General features: G+C 36.2%; 2 protein-coding genes across 6 annotated transcripts in view; one reads left to right on the top strand and one right to left on the bottom strand.

Annotated features, from left to right (window-relative positions):
* INTS12 (integrator complex subunit 12) overlaps positions 1-18,087 on the bottom strand; it is a 35,035-nt gene extending 16,948 nt beyond the window's left edge. For 4 of the 5 annotated variants that reach the window (XR_004141907.2, XM_031468272.2, XM_031468280.2 and 1 more), the window contains exons 1-5: positions 17,897-18,022; positions 8,756-8,920; positions 5,829-5,981; positions 4,101-4,288; positions 2,491-2,650 (exon numbers count right to left, since the gene is read on the bottom strand). Coding sequence is in view for 4 of the 5 variants with exons in the window: in XM_031468272.2 (XP_031324132.1) it covers positions 2,491-2,650; positions 4,101-4,288; positions 5,829-5,981; positions 8,756-8,911 (657 nt within the window). In the remaining variant the exon portion in view is untranslated. Of the gene's footprint in view, positions 1-2,490; positions 2,651-4,100; positions 4,289-5,828; positions 5,982-8,755; positions 8,921-17,896 lie in introns of all 5 variants that reach the window. The other variant, XM_031468286.2, reaches the window with a different exon arrangement.
* A 37-nt stretch (positions 18,088-18,124) lies between these two features.
* GSTCD (glutathione S-transferase C-terminal domain containing) overlaps positions 18,125-21,010 on the top strand; it is a 117,181-nt gene continuing 114,295 nt past the window's right edge. Inside the window, exon 1 of the mRNA XM_010980667.3 lies at positions 18,125-18,355. The gene's annotated coding sequence lies outside the window, so the exon portion shown is untranslated. The remainder of the gene's footprint in view (positions 18,356-21,010) is intronic.

Here is a 21,010-nt window from a genome sequence, read left to right as displayed (position 1 = left end):
CTGCTGAGAAGGAATGTGTAACTGCCTTAGGTTGTAAACCACTGCAGTAAGTCATGAGTCTCTCACCTAATGCTGGGGCAAAACCCATTACCTGGTAGAGAGAAAATTACAGAATTGAAGAATGACCTTGGACCCTGCCACCCACTATCACAATATTCTTAACTGTCTTCCCATAATAATGTGTACTGCAGAACCTGCCCTAGCTGGAGACATTAGTACAAGGAGAAAGGGGATATAAGATGCTATCTATAGTATCTTCAAGACAACTTGGAGCAATAACCAATGCACCCATGAAAACCCTACTGAAAGCAATTATAGTAGGAATGACTGGATTTAGCATCCCCACTATTTCCAAATTCCTTTTTCTCATTAACCCGTGTGTTTACTGGATCCTCATCTTCAGGCTCACTTCAGATCATGCCTTTTGGTGTTTCCCCAGGTCCACTCTTGGCGTATTCTTATCATATTCTAACATTAGTCATGACTCCCCATTTAGCACTTGACTCTTGGACACAAACTGAATTTACTGGTGCTAATCTACATTTCCTCCATTTTATGTTATTAAAATGAGAACAACAGAATGTAGAATATGTCCAGTCCTGAGCTCCGCTCTTGTGCTTTGCCAGTGAATGAGATTTGGTCTTAATGATAAATGAATTAGACATTTAATTTGTGAAGTTGATAAAGAATAAAAGGTAGCCCAGATGAAGAGAAGTTGAGAAATAGGACATATGGGAACATGAAAGTTCACCACATACTTGGGGAATGAACCACTTGGTCTGGCATGACCAGAGTATGTGGGTGTATATGGTGAAGTGGTGGGAAAGAAGGACACAAAGGTAGACTTGGGTCAAAGAGAGAAGGTCCATACATCTACCCTAATGAGGATAACTTCATTATATAGGTAATTGAGAGCCATGGGGCACACTTAAACAGATAAAGTTAGATAAATATTTTAGAAGAATATTCTAATTGTAGTGAGTAAAGTGGACTGAAGGGAAGCAAGGAGACCTTAAGAGGCTAAAGCAAGTGACAAGAAATGGGGGATTTGTAGAACAGGCAATAAAAGTGAAACTGGGGAAAAAACTGAGTGGAGAAGAAAACAATTTTAATTTTAAAAATACTAAACTTAAAGTAACTGTAGGGTATCTGGTTAGCTGCCAAAATTAACCCCAGAAAGAGGGTTAGAACTATAAATACAGATTTGGTGTAACTAAGTCACAAAATACGCAGGAGGAAAAACTTAGGAGAGAACAGTGTTTATTTTATTAAGACTTACAATAAAATAATAATAAACTTAGAAGATACACCAAAGAAAGCCAGATTACTGTCACAAATTTCTTATTTTGACTATTATCAATTCTTAGTGACTACTTGTGTCAATGTCCTGGAATGTACTATTTTGCTCACCTATAATCACTTTGGTTGAGGTCCTGGGGGGGCTAGTTTAAATAACAGACTAGATAAAAATCAGATTGAGCAGAAGAAAACTGTACTTTGTCATCAAAATTTCCTGTTACAAAGAGAAAATATAAATACTACCGTTTTACTACTTCTCATGGTAATAAAAACAATCTATTTCTGATTTAAATGATTAAAAAGTAAAGCAGATATCTTGATTTTTTTTTAACTTTTAACTAAATATTTCTGACTTTAAAAAGATATATTTGGTCAGAAAAAAATTACATAGAAATTCATTTGGTTAATAGATATGAGAACTCTTCTATCAAGAGTCCCTAATCTAAAGAAGGGGAGGGGTCATGGGAGACACAAACAAGTCACTGAAATAAATAATAACTTGATTTCTTTAAAAGGAAAATGGTACCGTTCATTTGTTTACTTTTTAAATAAATAAAATTTAGAAAACTATCCAATATAACAAATTAAAACGTGTTTCAGTATGAAATTCAAGGCAGTTATGTTTGTGAGCAGTAAACTGAGAAAGTGCATGGGAATATAGGATAAATGGTCAATGGAAGACAATGAAAAGGAAAGACTGGGGAACAGAGAGAGAAACACAGACAGAAAGACAGAAATGCAGATACAAGCAGTGCCTCTGCACACAGCTTGTAAGTTTGGTGGTTCAAGCTCACTCAAGAAAAGACATTCTAGTACTTCCTTACTGGACTCTTCCCACAGTGTTTTGTAGTATTTTTAAATGTTTATAAATACATTTATAAATTGTTATAGATGTTTAAATGTCTATAAATACATACTAGTAAGGAATATTCATATTTTGGTGGTCTTCAATCCTTTTTTTTTTAATATTAGAACAAGCTAAAAGCTGAACACAGAAAAATACATATACATGGTGTGGTCCATTTAGGCACAGATACATAAATCACACATATACACTATGTTCACAAACATTTAAATAATCAGCTTATCTAATTTATTTTTATCAATAGCATAAATGCTCAAATTTTTATTTTAAAAAGCACACATCAACAAAAAAACTATTTGTTTAAAATAGAGAAAAATGATTCCTACCATTCTTTTCATTTGTCTGGTACATCGGGCACAATACCACACAAGGCGAGGGTCATTCACTTCCTTGTCTGTCACCTGGGGCTTATGGCAATCTTGGTGGTAGAGATTATGGCATTCCTGACATTCTACTAATTGATTACCGGATGCCACTGTCATTTGCCTAAGAAAATAAACCATTAAACATTACACTTATTTGAAGGCAATAATTTAAATCCATTTTAGGGTTGTTCTGGTAAATTTTGATATATTAAAGAGGGTAAAAACCCCAGAAAACCAAAGAGCAAAATAACAAATCGCAACATGCAGCCTGCATAAACACTTCACTTTTTTTAAAGGTTACGCTCAATTATTCATAAATGTATATAAAGTGACTTAGTGAGTAAATTTGGCTATATTTTCCTTGTCATTTCTCATTATAATTTTTTTCTTTCTCTTTGGCTAGGCCTTCAACAGTCTTACAACATCTTCTTTGTACCTCTGTTAAATTCCTTTATGTTTGTTGCCTACATATTGTTCTATCTTCTTCATTAATAGATGAGCCGCCTAACAGTGGAAACCGGACGGAATTATCCATAGTGCCTAGCACACTATGTGCAGACATAGGGTGTTCAAAAAACTAAGTGCCTTATCAGCTGAACAGAACGGAGCAATGTGTATATCAAAAAGTATAAATTCTAACAGCAACAGCCTTAGACTCCTGATGGAGGGTTACAATTACTAGTTCTTTCCCTCTTACTATTTTACCATTTATTTCTTTATATAAAAACAATAATCCTTATGGAGATAAAAGTTGAAATAAACAAATTTATGTGAAAACAATAATGCTCTAACAAAATGATCCTGTTCAGAGGTACATTAACTGATTATTTATATGCCTTACAAAAGTTTATAGTTATTTCCTCAGTCCCAATGCACCATAATTTAACATTTTCATGAAGAAATTAGCAACAAAGGTTTCAATTTTCTCTGTTGTGCTAGGCAAGGAAAGTCATTAACAATTAGAAATATAGCTCCTGACATCAAAGAGTGTGAAATCTAATTATTCTGATTTTTAAAATGAATCTTTCAGTAAGCAGAGTTATCTATGTTTTTATAATTATGTATCCATGTTTTAAAACAACATGCAGAATAACCTACATATCCATTCATTTCATTTCCATTAACCTTAGAAAAAGATTAAATGGTATTTTAGAAAATTATACATAACCATTTATTTTATAAATACTATCAACACTTCAGGAAGAAAAAAAAAGCTACACAGTCTTCTTAAAAAGAAAGATGGAAATAATTAAGTCTGCTAAACAGACTCTTCCTCACTAAAGAATAAAGCCATAACTGTTTTCCCTCTAGAATCCAAGAATGCAGAAAATGTTACTACAACATAACTGATTAAATGCCAGTCAGGAAGATAAAATCTTGACAAAGTTCAAGATGTTAAGCTGCCATATGCTATACAGGCAGTTCACAGGGAATAGTCAACTTATCTCCTACCCACCTCCAAATAATAACAAAATAAAAAACACTCAACAGTTGGTCTGACTTTTTTTTTTTTTTAACTTGTTTGTTCTTTACAAAGAAACAAAAGAATCTTGCGGCAAAGTACAACTTACCTACAAACAACACAGGCCAATCCCATTTCCATGGCAAAATCATCAGCACTGGTCTCCTCAAAGCTGGAAAGGTCAGCCATAGCTAAATCCTTGCTGGTTTGGACAGTAATGGGGGAGGAGCGTGTCTCTGGTTTCTCCAGTTTAGGTTTCTTTGGAATATCAGCTCCTTCAGCGGTATCTGATTTCATCTATAAAAAGCACCCAATCAGAAATTAACATGTTACAGTAAACTTTAAATCACTGAGAGATGGATAAGATACACAGTGTGCAATGACCAAGTCCACTAGACAGATACTTTCACATTGTTAGGGACAGATTACAAACTAAAGACCTGCCAAAGTTTTATAATAAGTTCATAATCAGTATGTTAAAAGAAACCAACAAGGTAGAAATATATAAATCAGAACAGTTTAGCATGCATCTATATTTCTCTTTGCACTCTTTTATCCATTAAAGACTCCTGGAACTTCAGTGGATTTACTTACACTTCCTCTTCTTTTTCACCCATTGTGTTTGAATTGAGAAGCCATAGCACTAATAATGCTATTCTTAAGGCTATTTTTTTATTTTAAATATTTAAAATTATAAACTACTGTTAATTAAAATATATTGAAAAAAAGCAAATAATGAACTTTTACCAGTTGTCCAGGCTTAACACATTGCCATACTTGTTTCAAAGTAAATTCTGGCTCCTCTCTTTAAGATATAAATGTCATAGATACATCTGTCAGATTGCCAAAAATTAAAAAGTCTGATAAGACATGGAGAATTTGGAATTTTTATACTTTATTGGTCAGAATATAAATTCAGTACATCTACTTCTGCCCAATAAAGTTGAAGATGTACCTACCCTATCACATCCACTCACAGAAATACATTCTACAGAAACTATCACCATGTGCGCAAAGAGATACATGTAAGCAGTTCACTGAAACTCCATTGTAATAGAGAAAAAGGAGAACTGAGCTGTTTGCTTAGCAGTAGGGGAATGGGTAAACTGATTTATTCATAGAATGAATATTACATGGTAGCTGAAAGAAATGCTCAGATATACATGTATCAGGATAGATAAAATTCAAAAGCACACTGGTGAGAGGAAAAGTTGCCAAAATATATATATGTACAGTATGATACCATTTATATACATTTAAAAGCACAGAAAACAATACAATATAGTTTACAAATAGCCAATATTTAGAAAAAGTATGAAAACACTCCACCTTGAGGGCAGGGGTTACTAAAGTTTTTTTAAATGTATTTTTTATGAAGTGTTAAAATCCTAATAATTAACTATGTGCAGAAATCATTCAAAATCAAGAGTTATCTGTAATCCTATTAAGATACATGTCAGTCTGTAACAAATTTCATTTAGTCATTTATATCTTTATATTACAAAGATATTTTGTGTCTTTATTCTTTCCTCACCATCTTTTCCTTTCAACAACTGTCATACCTTTGAGTTATAGATTAAAGTTTATACATGAAATCAATACATCCTCTAAGGCTCAAATATTTGTTAACAATGACTTCAGTAAGTGGTTTAAAAATGTTTCTAAATTTTACTCATTTTTCAAAAAACCAACATCTATAATTATGAAAATATATTTACTGAGTGATTATTACATAATTTTACCCACTATTACATACAAAAAGTAAGCACAGAACATTGTTTCTGCCTCTAAACAATGGACTGATTGGCTGATTTACTAGAGTAAAATAAAATCTTACTTTATCAGCAGGTCTCTTTTCACCTTCCTTCTTTACCTTTTCAGTTGTGAGGACCTTGCCATTATTATTGCCAGAAGGAAGACTGGATGTTGTTTTGGGCTCTTGCTTAATGGAAACAGTTTTTGTGCTTGAAATTTTGGGTGGCTCCACATCCTACAGGTGAAATTAAAACGATATCTGTAATTAAATATTCAGACTATTTAATATATTATTAAAAATAGATCATAAATCTAAACAATTTTCAATTACAAATTAAGACATCATGTTGTGATCAATGTATTATCCTTTTTAAAACAACTTCATTGAGATATAACTGATAAACAAACTGCATCTATTTAAAGTGTAAAATTTGGCAAGTTTCACTACATAGTTTCACACGTAAGAAACCATCACTACAATCAGCATAATGAACATATCCATCATCCCTCAAAGTTTCCTTGTGGCCCTTGGTAATCACTCTTAGAAGGAGACATCCTAAAAAACTAAGCCTCCCTGAACTGCTTCTGTAACTATAGATCACTTTGCATTTTCTAGAAATGTATATAAATGGAATCATGCAGTATATACTCTTTTTTCTGGCTTCTTTCACTCAGCATGTTAATTTTGAGATTCATCAAAGTTGCTGAATGTATAAAAAGTTCATCCCTTATGTTGCTGAATAGCATTCCATTGAACATACCATGATCTGTTTATTTGTTTACCTATTGATGGACATTTGGGTTGTTTGCAGTTTGGAGTTATAACAAATAAAACTGTTATGAACGTTCATGTACAAACCTTTATATGGACATATACTTTCATTTCTCTAGAATAAAGGTCTAGGAGTGGAATGCCTGGATCATATGATAGGTTTATGTTTAACTTTATAAGAAACTGCCAAACCATGTTCAAAGTGGTATACCATTTTATATTTTCATCAGGAGTATATGAGTCCCAGTTCCTTCACATCCTCACATCCTCATCAGCGATAAGCATGGCCAATCTTTTTAATTTTAGACATTTTAATAGGTATGTAGTGGCATATCACTGTAGATTTATTTTACATTTCCCTAATGGCTACTGATGTTACATTTTTTCAAGTGCTTATTTGCCATACATTTATCTTCTTTGGTAAAGTGTTTGTTAAATATTTTTGCCCATTTGAAAAAGAAGGGTTGTTTTATTATTGAATATAAAGAGTTCTTCATAGATTCTGGATACAAGCTCTTTATCAGATACATGATTTGCGAATCTTTTCTCTCAGTCTGTGGCTTGTCTTTTCTTTCTGTTTTAAACTTGTAATCCTTGTTATTATTACTGCTTTGCTGATGTATATATTTGTTATCTGTTGTTAATAGTATAAAAAGCTTTTGCATATAGTAGCTCATTGGAATTATTCCCAATTTTTATGTTGGAACTATATTTGGACAGACAGTTACTAATGTTTATAAGCACACCACTGCCTCCAGGTGATTCTCACCAATTCTAGAGATGGAAATGTTCAGCTAAAAATTAAAATTAAATGAACCTACATTTTAAAAATACCTAGCAGAGAATTTTCTCTAAACTGACAAAGAGAAGTTAATATCAGTTATAAATCTAAGGGCTGGAGGTTTTTTAATTGCAACAAACTTTTCATGTACTTTAACAGATGAGTTTCCTTCTGTTTTAGAATCTCAAAATACTGCTTCTTTAGTAATAATATGAATTTCCTATTTGGATAATACCAATATTCAACACAGAATGAATTTATTGGTGTATTTTGTTGAGTTTTATTAGTTTGGTTGGCTTAAACTCATTGAACCTACCAGAATGAGAATGGTGAAACAAATGAAGTCACAATGGCTCCATTATTCAAAAACCAATAGAAAAAGGTTTACGAATACTAGAGTTAGTGTTAAAAGAAGGCTGGTAGCAAAATTTCAGTTTTCTTGGATGCTAAGTCTGGGATGTGGCCTGTTTTGAGTTTGAGATTCTGGATTAGACTGAGCTAGCCATGGAATTCTGTCTTCTTCTCAGTTTGGTATGGATGACTTGGAGTTTCAAGGCTACAGCTTTAGAAAGGTTTGAAAGAATGCCTTACTAGGTATTAGAGAATATAGTAAGAGCTGCCAGTCACTAAGAGCCTATTATGTACCAGGTAGATACTGCACTAGGTGACTGACATACTTTCTCTTTAAATTTTCATAACTTTGTAAGGTAGCTCTTATTAGCCTCATTTTACTAATAAAGAAACAGAGGCTGGGTGAAATGTTACTATACCTCAGTTTCCTTATTATAAAGTGAAAATAAATATCTATCTCAAAGGATCACAATTAATTATACACATACACCACTCAGAAAAGTACCTGGGACACTACAAATGTTCAAGATATGTTACAGATCACCACACTAGTAAGAGGTAAGCTGGGATTTAAAACAACTTGTCTGGTTCCAAAATGTATATTCTTTTTACATAAAGCTGCTTGGCCACTTTGTTATTATCACAATTGGGACTATATAGCTCTCATAGTTTATCCATACCTTCTTTTTTCCTTAAATTATCCTATCCACATTTAATACACTTCATTGCAAAATCTCTGTCCTTTTACTTCAATATTTTTTGCTCCTAAAACATTAGGAAATAATTACAAGTTATGTTTCATTCATCAGCTTAAAAAAAAATCTGATCATAAAGAACTAGAAATTGAAATGTATCTTTAACAAGTGGGTTTCCATACACAGAAAGTAGTAGAACAGAATATCCCCCATTCCCAGCTAACTTTTCTATATAGTGTAACAGCTCTCTGAAAGCTTGAAGGAAAAGAACACTATAAAATATAATTTCTTCATGCCACAAGAAAATGATTATTTTGGCAAAGAGATTGTTTTGAGATAGTCTAAATGTTAACACTGTTTTACAATAGGCTTTACAAAACTCCCTCCAAGCTTTTTATTCAGGTAGGTACCTTTTGAGAAGGACGGTAACTTGAATCAATGCCCCGAGCCAAAGATTCATCCAGTAGTGCTTTCAACTTTTCAGCAGAATCCTTACTCTTTGAATGTAAGAAGCCTAGTGCTTTCAAAAAAATGGGATCAAGTTCCAAGTTCACAGTAGCAGCCATAGCAGACACCTGAATAAAAAAAAAAAAGAGGGGAAAGTAATTTACAGACAATGGTCAATAATCTATGTCAAAGTTCATCTGTTTTGTTCCTTTGCTTATAGTAGGTAATAGTCTGTACATGATAGAAAGTTCCAAGTGTTCTAAAGGTTATTACAGATAAAAGTAAATTTCCTTCTTGTCCCTGACTGGTATTATCTATTACTTTTCTCTAGAAGCAAGAACATTATCAATTTTCTTTGTATCCATATCCATGGCAAAATTTTAAATCCAGATAAGCACCTCCCTGCTGCAGAGCCCCTTCCTAACACTGTTTTGAAATAGTATGCTTACAATTCAGCACACAGGACTTAATGTGTTTAAAGTCAAGTTTACTATATATATATATGTACATATATATATCAAAAGTTCTTCTCTCAAACCTTTTATTTCCATTATACATATTAAAAAAAAAAAAAAAAGGTTGGGGGAAGGGTGTCACCAGAGGGCAACAGTCAGAGAATGCATTAAGCAATGAGCTATAAAGGTCATTGTTGAAGCTTTTACATCAACTATCCTTTTTTTTTTCCCTCCTTAGTTCTCATCCCCAATCTTAAATGCCTCAGAAAACATACTAACAATAATCTTACTGCATCACATTTAGATCTCACACATTAACCTACTTTGAAAAAGGTCTCTGACAAGTGGTGCCATACTATATACATATCTCCCACAGGGTCTATGATATTCTCTGTGTCCCATGGAGCTTAAAAAATAGTGAAGATACACATCAAAGGCTTATGAAATTTCAAAACATTAAAAAGTTTTGTTTTCAGCTAATACCAATGCTGTCATATGGTTCTACTTCTGGTGTCACTTTTTCAAACACTTCTTCAGGCAAGGAATAAAATATTTTATTTTATTAAAACAAAAATGTATACTTTGTGTTCAAACCTTTGATCAGCATTCTAGAGTTTGAAATTATCTTCTATCCTCAAGGTTAATATTATAAGAATGCAACGCACTTGCACTGCTAGAGTTAAGGATCTGTCACCAGTTCCACGTTAATCTCTCATTTTCAGGGGTTTACAAAGCCATTGAAACTTGCTATAGGTTGAATCTTGGCATTAAGAAAGCTCAGCTTGAAAATGGATTTTGTTTGTTCCTTCCCCATCTACTTTCCCCCTTAATCCCTCTCCAATTTTTATAGGAAACATACACACACACATACCCTACTAGGCTTTTAAAAAAGTTTTAAAGAAGGTATTAGGTATCTATCTGATAGCCACAAAATTACTGTCAAATTTCGTGCTCTACTCAATCACCCATGAGAAGGGGTCCACAGATCAATACTAAAAGAAAAATAACCTACCTCAATCAGTTAACAAAAGTTGAGAAGCAACCTCTGTCACTTCTTAAGATTGTATTATTACAAACATCATCAAAAATAATGATAGGTACAGAAATGTATTTTTAAAAAATTTACTCATGAGGCTGGTCACCATATACATTCTGAGGATAAAAGAGCTCCTCATTAAAAGGTCCATGATGAAAAGGAGTAAGGCTGCCATGCCTCCTGAGTGCACAAGGGAAGACAGCCCAGTCTTTCTGCTCACCTAACTTTTTAAAGCTAAACAGCATAGCAGTTTACTTACAACAATCTGTATTATGAGGTACTGAAAAGACTGATACTTAGAAGAATCCTTTTAATATATTAGAAAAAGCAAAGTATTTATTGTTATGTATTTCCATAATCATAGATGAAAGGTTTACATTATAGATTAGGTAACAAGAGTCAGCACCTAGATTACAAGACTACAGATCATGTCATCAGCACCAACTAGGAGCCAGTTCTTTTTATATGAACTTGCAATTCATTTTTATAATGAATAGACTTTATACCCATGCCCTAAATTATTAACATGTCCCTCTAGCCAGTGGTCTTCCCAGTAGAATACAGAGAAAAAAATATTAAAATTTCTTTTTATTTTTAATCTTTTAGTAAAAAAAAAATTAAGTGTACAGAATGATAGTAGTACATGCATATAATTGGTAACTAAATACACACATAAGGAAGTGTGCTCAATTTTTTCACTCATGGAATAAATGATGAGGGAAGTTTGGAGGCCAATGCTGTAGCCTATCCAGCAAATTCCAGTTTCCCTTTCCCTATTATATATGCATAGTGACTGCTTTAAGATACAGATTACCTTCCACTTGAAAATCCCTCCAGTACTCCCATTCAGCTCAGCTCTTTCCCTTCCCCACATTAACTTCATTGCTAGCTGCCTATCATCTTCTAGCCCCTACTCATTACCAGCACATTCCCATGTATTCCCCACTGTTTCCTCAAGCACTCCTTTTATCTCTTTACCTTTACGATTGCCCGTTGGCCCCACAGACACCACCTCTTTTGCAACCTTCTCTCAAGCAGTGTTCCTTTGATTTGTTCCTACTGAAAGAGCAAAGAGAGGTCTATGGAGACCTCACTCCACATTGCTGCTTTTGGAATAATATTCCATAACCACCACTCATAAACATCTTTTCTTGAAATCCACACCTGCATTTTCACTGTTGCTCATGTACAGAACATTTGTACCAGTTCGTCTTCTTCCTTTCTTCCTGCCATCATCTTTGGTAATTTTAACATCGTTAGTGATGATTTTTTCCAACTTCCTGCACCAGGTTTATTTAGATCTTCAATCCCAAGAAGCTTCATATTCAGTCACTGAAACTTGCAACCTGCCATAACTATTCTCCTCTTTGACTACAATCAATTATCCTTATACACTACAGTCTTACATCACTCTATCTCTTCTACTGCTTTGACCCAGGAGCCTCTGCAGGCTTCCAAGTCAATTTTCTTTCTTTTAAAAAATTTCCTTACTCCTATTCATCTCTACTTTGAATTTATAGCAGCCTCCACTTTCTTGTTCCCTCTGCTTTGTCCTTATTGGCACCTGCTTATCCCAACTTTTTTCCCTCACCCAACAGAAAACAGGAGTTGGGCCTAAAATAAAACACTCATGGTTATGGGCTTTACCCTTTATATTTTAGTTTTCCCCCTTATGTTCCCTCCCCCTATTCTATCGCCTTCTCTAATTTCTATCACTTGTCCTTTCTTACTGGCAAACCCACATACAGTAAGTAGTCCCCCCTTACCTGTGGTTTCACTTTCTGGCATTTTCATTACCCACAGTCAGAAAAGACTAAATGGAAAATTTCAGAAGTAAACAATTATACGTGTTAAGTTGCATGCTGCTTTGTATAGCATGATGAAATCTGTCGCTGGCCCAGTCTGTCCTGCTCAGGACATGAATCATCCCTTTGTCCAGTGAATCCCAACTATTAGTCAGTAGCCAGCTTGGATATCAGACTGTCAGGGTATCACAGTGCTAGTGTTCAGGTCACCCTTAGTTTGCTTAATAATGACCCCAAAGACCCAGAGTAGTGATGCAGGCAATTCACATATGGCAGAAAAACTGCAAAGTGCTTCCTCTAAATGAAAAGGTGAAAGTTCTCAACTTAATAAGAAAAAAATTGGATGCTCATATGGTTTCTAAGACCTATGGTAAAAATGAATCTTCTATTTGTGAAATTGTGAAGAAGGAAAAAGAAATTTGTGCTAGTTTTGCTGTTGCACCTCCACCTGCAAAAGTTATAGCTACAGTGCATGGTAAGTGCTTAGTTCAACTGGAAAAGGCATTAAATCTGCAGGTGGAGGACATGAACAGAAAACGTGTTCCAATAGGTGGCAATGTGTTGGGCCAGAAAGCACAGATTCAGGAATAGTTTTAAACGAAAAATAGAAGAATTACTGAAGAGGCTGTGTCTACCAATGAAGAAGAAGCCACTGTCACATTTCTGGCAGAGTTAAAGAAGCTGAAGAGAGAGACCATGTTCATGTATCTTTTACTGTAGTATATTATTATAATTGTTCTAGTTTACTATTAGTTACTGTTGTTAATCTTTCACTGTGCCTAATTTATTAATAAAACTTTATCAGATGTATGTATGTGTAGGGAAAAACACAGTATATATAGCGTTTGATACTGTCAGTGGTTTCAGGCATCCACTGGGTGTCCTGGAACATATTCCCCCAGGGACAAGAGGGGTACTACTGAATAGTGAAAGAAATTATTTTCCTTCTACTAAAGTTCTAAAGAGGTCAGCAACTGTCATGTAAATCTGTCAATCTATCTTCCTTATTATTTCCAAAAATATTTTCCTGGAGTTATACCAAATCATGTTACTTCTGTATAATTCTTGCCTGTATATTCTAAAATCCATGACAAAAACAGACCGTGAAAGATCCATATAATTCTTACTGTGGATTAGAATTCTAGAAAACCAGGCCCTAGGTGTATGTAGATATAAATATATACAAGAAATTTAATGCTTTAAATGTAGGTTTAACTTAAAATCTAGATGTTGCTTTAAAAAAAGAAGAATGTCAGAAAACTAATAATAATCCCCACTCTAAAATATGTCAATGACCTAGGAAGGCGGTATTAGTGGTGTTGGTGGGAGAGAATTCTTAGCTCATGCCGGGTATTGCCTACAGCACATGCATATAAGTAACAGAAATTCACACTTCTAAACAATGATCTTTTTTCTCCATCTCTTTTTTTTCTTCATGGTCCAGGCTTTCAAAGACTCTCTTCTAAGGTCTTTAAGCATCCCTGCCACATAGTCCTATAGTTTCACCTATTTCATAGCCACCCTTCTTATTTACCTTCTCCCTGTCTGCACCCAAACTCTAAGTGCAGCTGAGAGGAATACAAACACTCTGTATCTTCAGAGTCACCAATCTCATCAAGGCACTCAATACAACTTAGCAATCCTATTGTGTCTCTCTGGTCAACTCACTTTCTCACTTTCTGCGAAGACCAGTCATACCTTCTCCATTTGCCTTGAAATGCTCTCTTTCTTAGTAGGCAGATCTACTTCACAGAGAAAACAGAAACTGTCAGAGAGGAACTAAATCAACTTCCTGCCACCACATCTACAAACTTACCTGTACCAATTCTTTCCTCTTCTGCACCTGTTAAATAAGAGGGTGGCTCTCCATGTAACGCCACCTGTACCTGGAGCCTATCTCCCCTGCTCTGAAACCTTGAGCTATGAATTACTCCTATGTTTCCTTCATACCCTCAAACCTCCCTCCCTAGCCTCTTTCTTTCTACTGCCTTCTTTTCATTGCCATTTAAATATCTTCTATCCTGTTTTCTTTATTTTATAGCAAAACTTCCTAAGAAAGTCACCTACATTTTATATTCTTTTTCTTCATTCCTTTCATTTATGCTGTACTTCCTGCAATTTGGCCTTGTCCCACCATTCCATGGAAATATTTTCACCAAAGTATACACAGCCTTAAGCAGGTAAATATAATAAATACTGTTTTTGCCTCCTACTTTCTCATTCTTTTTTGAAGGTTCCTCCCGTCCCTTTAAACAAAAATGAGTTCCTCAAGATTAGGTTCTGAATATCTTCTTATTTCTCTCTACATCTTCTTAAAACGTGTCCTTTGGATCAGCAGCAATAGGCATTACCTGGGAACCTGTTAGAAATTCAAATTCTTGGTCTTCACAACCAGACCTACTAAAAACAAAACAAAACAAAACAAAACAAAACAAAACAAAACAAAACAAAACAAAAAAACAAAAAACCTCTGGGAGTGGGACCCAGAAATCTGCATTAAATCTTTCAGGTGGTTCTGATCTACTCTAATGTTTGAGAATCACTGGCCTAGAAAAGTTGAACTACACCCTTTTGCCAGTAATTATAAATTTCTCTCTTCATTCTCCAGCCCATGTGTCTCTTCTAATCTCCAACTACCAGCTTCACTTGGATATCTCACTGGTGCCTCCTATACAACATATCCCTAACAGAGCCACTCATAAACTCTTCTTCCAACCAGTTCTTTCCCTAGTATTCCCTCTCAAATACTTTACTGCTCCAGCCAGAAACCTGAGACTTTCCACCCCACCTCCCATTCAATCACCAAACCTCTTAAGTATATTTCAAATTCACCTACCTTTTTCAATCCTTACAAGTACCACCCTAGACCAAGGTACCAACATCCATCTTTATCTGGCCTAAAACTTAATCGGTCTCCCCACAACTACTTTTGTTCCCCTCCAAATCTTCTCTATCATTCACTTGCTTAAAACACTCCTTTTCACTTCTTATTGTCCAAAGGTTAAAGAACAAGATTCTTAAAAGATCTCTAATGCCCTACATGATCTAGTAATACATATAAAGCAGTTACAACAGTACCTGGCACAGAGTACAAATGCTCATTACATGTCACCTACTATCCCAAGCTATTCCCACTCTGTTGTAGCCCCATGACTTATTTCAAGTCTTTCAACATACACTCTTTTCTACCTCAGCTTTAATATAAAATGTCCCTTGCCTCATCTTATTCATCCTTCCAGCCTCAGTTTTTTCCTGCACATTCCCCTAACAAAATAAGAAGTCTTCCAGTTACATAGTTCCAAACATACTGTACTTATTCATCATAGTTACTACACTGGTCATCATGTAAACAGGGTTTGTCTTTTTCACTAGAATGTACGTTCCATGAGGACCAGCACTGGACAGACCTTACCTACTGCTGTAACCTATGTGTCTAGGCAGTCAGCGGGCACTCAGTAAATGCTGGCCAAGTGAGTACATGTTTTTCACTTTCTCATTCAAAAACCTTTGTCCTTCACGAGTTCAAGAGTTCTGTTATACTCAGCTTTCCTGGGTTTCCGTTTCTATCCTGGCTACTCTTTCTCTGGCTCATCTCATCTCCATCATTCTTTATATTGACCAAATATCTGTCCTTGTCTATTTTCTTTAGTTCTGCTACCAATTTCTTCCTTGGTAATCTTATATATATCACGTTTTTAACTATCACCTGTGGGCAGATGATTTCGTATGTTTATCCCCATTCCAATCTCTCTTAAGCTCGAATCCCACGTTTCCAATTGCTCAGTAGACATGTCTACCTGGTTGCCCTAATGGTATCTCAAATTCATTTATAACTGAAATTAAGATTATGAATATCTTCCTCTCAAAGCTCCTTGCCCTAAACTTACTTTCAGTAAATGACACACTCTCTGTTTATCAGGTCTGAGGCCTAAATCTTTGCCCCAGTGAGTCATCCTCAATTCCTTATATCTGAACAACCAGCAGCCCTTTCCTGTGAATTCTGACATTTCTCATTTGTTCCCCATTTTCCATTTCCACTGGTACTACTCAGATTCAGTTCTCTATTAGCTTTTCGTACTATAGCGATAATCTAGTTATTCTCCTTGACTTCAACACTGTTGCCATATTAATATGGCATACCTGCAACGCGTCTTTCTCCCTTCCTTCCTTCCTTGTTTCTTCCCTCCTTCCCTCTCTCTTTCTTTCTTTCTTCCATTTTCCTCCTCAAAAATTAAGGCTTCCCATTGCCTTCAAAATAAAGCCCAATTTCTTGGCCTAGCATTTAAAAAGATTCAGTAATTGGCACAAAAATTTTAATTCTTCATCCCCAGATCTTCGTTAGAGCACAGCCATTAGCTAGCCTTGCTACTTCTACTCATTTTTTCTCTGTCTGGGAGGATTTTATTCATTTATATATTTCCAAATTCTATCAAGACCCAGCTCAAATACCACTCTCATGAGGACTCTACTCACAGCTAGTGTGTCCTTCCCCAACTGCCCCAATACTACTAAAAATCTTGCCACCTAGGATGTCTCAAAGTGCTTTCTCATGGTACTGGAATTTCCTACCTTGAACCATACTTTTTGGGGGGCACATGTGTTATATTCTCTATAAAACTCTGAGTACTTTAAGGGGAGAGGCTAGCTTTCTTGCCTATCACTTTGCTATTTTGCAAAGTACCACAAAATAACGGCTATAGAATTACTAGAGATCAAAGCATAATGGTCTTTCCTCTCCTACACAATTTTAAACATTTCCAAAGTCCCTTCGCCAAAAGAAACAAAAAAGAAACTGAAAGCCATCCCCACCCCGCCAAAACCCTCAAACATCAAAAAGCAAAAACAATACAAAACAAAAAAACACCGCTTTCATGATTGGGGACTTGTACAATGTTCCTATCTGCAACTCTCTTCGCAATTCTTTATCTGACTTAAACTCAGTACTCCCACTAGATTGTAAACTCCATGTAATCAGGGACTTGTTTTATTCACTGTTATATACCTAGTGCTCGGAATTTAATAAATTCTCAAAAAAAATTGTTGACAGAATGAAGTAGGTTTCGTTTAAATGTCACTTTCTAGGGCTCCTGTGATTTCTCCAACTTAAATTAGGTATTCACATATAAATATATGCTTTCCTCTAGATCCCATTTCCCACCCTACATGCCAATCTTCTAAAAAGTCCAAAACTGACCATTTGCATCTGTATGAGATGAAGGAAATTGAACTTCATTACGCAGAGTTCAGTATTAGGGTTGCCATCTCATAACGGCTCTAGAAAGCTTTGCCTCTTTTGTCTTTGCAAGCTCTTGCAACTCCTTCTAATAAACAACCTTTCAAAGATGCTGCCCTTTTCATTCGTCCACTGAGTTCTGGGTCCTGGATTACACTGATACCTTAGGCACACGTCTGGAAACGTAAAGGAGGCGGAAAGACCTTGAATCCAAACCAACCAAGTGATAGAGAATCTGAAAATCAGCCGCAGCCACTCAGAAAAGGAATGCCAATCCTCTGACTGAAGGCAGGACACCCCGAAGGCCTAGCACGGGGTAAGGTCCTTGACTTGTGAGCCCGAGAGAAGGTGAGGCAGAACGAGGGAGCTGTACAGAAATGTCATCAAAACCTTCCGAGGAAGGTCCGAGACAGGGTTCCAAGGACCTGGTCCCTGGGGCCGTGCCTCTAGTCCGCGTGCCCCACACGCAACACCCTCACAACCCTCAGTGAAAGGGGAGAGTGTTCAGCCTGGGCACTCGACCACCTGCAAATTACGAGGTTCCCCTACAGGGAAGGAGGAAACTAAGAACTCACGGAACAAACTCTCCCACTTTGCCCCTCGAGAAGGCCTCGAGGCTCCCGGAGGCGGCTGGGAGCCGGGGAGCTCGTCTCAACTCACCGCTCCGCCCGGGTGCTCCGTCGGTTCCCGGTAGCCAGACGAACCGGTCCTGCACCGGCGGGTTCCGACAGAGAGAAAACAAAGGTTCCCACAGCAGGGTCGACGGGGGAACCTTTTGGCTGTGCGACGCTGGGAAGTGACGTAATTCCTCTCCTTCCGGTCCGCCGGATTATGAATGACGGACGGTTCGGCTGTTTCCCTGATGCGCTGCCTGCTGTTTCTCTCCGGTCTCGTGGGCTGCGAATGGTCCGCGGGTGAAGGCTCCCTGAAGCGGCCTCGCGAATCCCGGCTCCGGCGGGGCGGGAATGCGCTGGCGGCCCGTGTCGCCGACACATTCACGCACCCTCCCTGCCTGGCCGCGCCTCTGCGACCAGGTAAGGAGGGCGCTCGGGCCGCCGGTTCCGCAGTCCCCGCGACCCCGCCGAGACTATTCTTTGCATCCGGGGCGACAGGGTCGACGATGCGGGGAAGGATGAGGAGGGTGGAGAAGTCCGGGCCCCTTCTCAGTTTCCCCGAGGCCAGTCCTCATGGCTTCCTCTAGTGATGGGGAAATGGAACAACTTCCAGTCGCAGGAGTCTGTGGGGTCGTTTGCCATTTGCTGCTTAGGGTAGTTTTAAGACCTCTTGGATCGCGCTTTAACTTCTTTTTACCCCCACTTTGTTTTCCATTCTAGCCCTTCCTGATTGGAGAAAGACCTTGTATGTGAATACCTCCTAACAGTTGCTCCAAAGAACTTACTTCATTGGGGCCGTTTGTTTCTGTTACACTGTCAAAGCAGTGTTTTACTTTGGTTTTAAACTTCTATAGAAAGTTTGAGTTAAACTTGCATGAAAATTGCTTTGACTTCAAAAACGTTTACAACTACATGTACTTCCCAAAGCGACTCTACCTGGTTTGGATTAGGTGGCTTCTTTTTTTCCCCTTTATTCTCAAATGTCATGATCCCTTAATGGCCATCATCCCATTCCTTGTCATAAGTTCTTGAATGTCAAGGAAATGCCAACATTTAATAATATATCTTGTGCTAAATTATTGATAAAGTAGGCAGAGTACTACTTTTTTCTAAGCTTATCGAGAAACAGCGTTTAAAGGAGAAAATACCAAAGCTGGCAAGAACTAGTGGTGTGACAATTTTAAACATTAACTATGGCCATTAAATATTGTGAAAATAAATTCTTTGTTATAAATATAACTGAGTGATTTGCTGTCGTATTTAATAAGTACTTAATAAATCACACTCTAAGCTATGTGACTTTTTAAAAAACTGCCTGGTGGATAGTATACACTACTGATGATTGCCTTAAGCATAGTCGTTTGAAATTATGTTTGAGTCATACTTGAAAGCATCATTTTAAGAAGCCTAACTTCAAAAATCTGTGTCCAAAGCAGTGAGATTTGAAAATTAATCAGTTCCTTTATTTGTTTGTTTGTTCTACACTCCTGTTAACATGTTTGCCTGCTCTAAACAAAGCTCAAACTTGAACTTCTGCAGTAGTGGGCCCATCAAGCTTGTTTTTTTGTGTTTTTTTGGGGGGGTGGGAGGGTCTGGTTTGTTTTTGTTTTAGCCTATGTTTACTTTGTAGCTTTTGTATTGCCTGTGGCTTGAAATAATAAATACTGAATATCCAATTGGCCTTTCCAGTAGCAACAATTTAGCAGACCTTGAAGCTTAACAAATTCTGAGGCCAGTCAAATAAAACATCTATAGTATAAACAGCTCCTTAGTATATGTTGTTTTTATCTTCAGGTTTTCAAAGTAGCCTACTGAATTCTGTTTTGATTAGTACTTGGAAAGCAAGGTTTTAAACCATTTAGATCATAATAAGCAGGGGTATTGTTTGCTGTGGGGATTCAGTAATTTTATTTCAGGCTTGCTGATGTGTTTTTAACATGTTAGCATTCATGCTGTAGGTCCTTATTAATTATAAGGTCAGGCTTAGCTGCAGGCATTATGATTCTATGGCAACAGATGATTCCCTGATTCTCCAGAGAGAAGATGACACACTTCCCTTATGGCTAAGGTTATAGTAAGCTTTTTTTACTTTTAAAATCCCCCCCCCCATCTTGCCCAAATAAGAAAACAGCTAATTTTAATAATAGAATTTTGTCCTCTAAGACTTAACGATATATATATTCCCACATTACCTAGTGTAACGAGCACTGAAATAGCTCAGTTTCTTTTCTTTCATTTTTTAACCTTTACTATCTGAAGTAATAGCTGCTATCTAATGCTGTAGAGACACTTTTTAAAAAATCTATCTTATTGAAAGAAAATAGTGAGATTTACAACCAAGTACTGTGATTTTTAATGTATAAAACACAAGCTAAGTTCTAATTTTCATAATGTTGAACATTTGATGTAGTAGGGAATTTAAGTGAGTTTCAATTTTAATCTTTAAGAAAAATAAGAGTTTATAATTTTTTCATACTTGTTAACTGCTTTAAACGATTTGTTTTGTACAATATAAGCAGCTATTATTATGTGGACTTAGAGTATCACATTTATATTCTAGCATTTTGTGATTCCCTGGCTTTCAGCCTCAGTAACAGATTTTTTTTTTCAATATTTGACTGGAGAAAATCTTTTCAATTCAACATGAATTCCCTTTTCCTGAGAAGCTTAGAAATATAAAGCATGATTTGAGGCTTACCCGTCAAAATTTGTTTTACAGTGTCAATGGATAAGGAATTTGAGGATAAATTACAAATAAATAATAGTGTTTATTTTAGGGGCTTACTAATGTGATAGGTGTTGTTTGATTCTGAACATGCTGTATGGTAAATACTGTTATTATTACCCTAATTTAGGAATGAGAAAACTAAGGAAAGTTTTATATTGCTAGCTACTAAGTATCAGAACCAAGATTTGAACCCAGTTAGTCAGATCCAGAGTCTAGGTTCTTATCCATTACTTTATATTTCTTGATGTATGAATGTTCTACTTGCTAAGTAAATATATAGAATCTAGTTAGGTTCCTAGTTCTCTTGCTTGAATATCAATACACATAAAAATTTCTATTCTTTCTCT

Source organism: Camelus dromedarius, chromosome 1 (assembly GCF_036321535.1).
Source record: "Camelus dromedarius isolate mCamDro1 chromosome 1, mCamDro1.pat, whole genome shotgun sequence".
Lineage (NCBI taxonomy): Eukaryota > Metazoa > Chordata > Mammalia > Artiodactyla > Camelidae > Camelus > Camelus dromedarius.
Note: the sequence above shows the minus strand (reverse complement) of the source record. Positions and strands in the feature narration are given on the sequence as shown.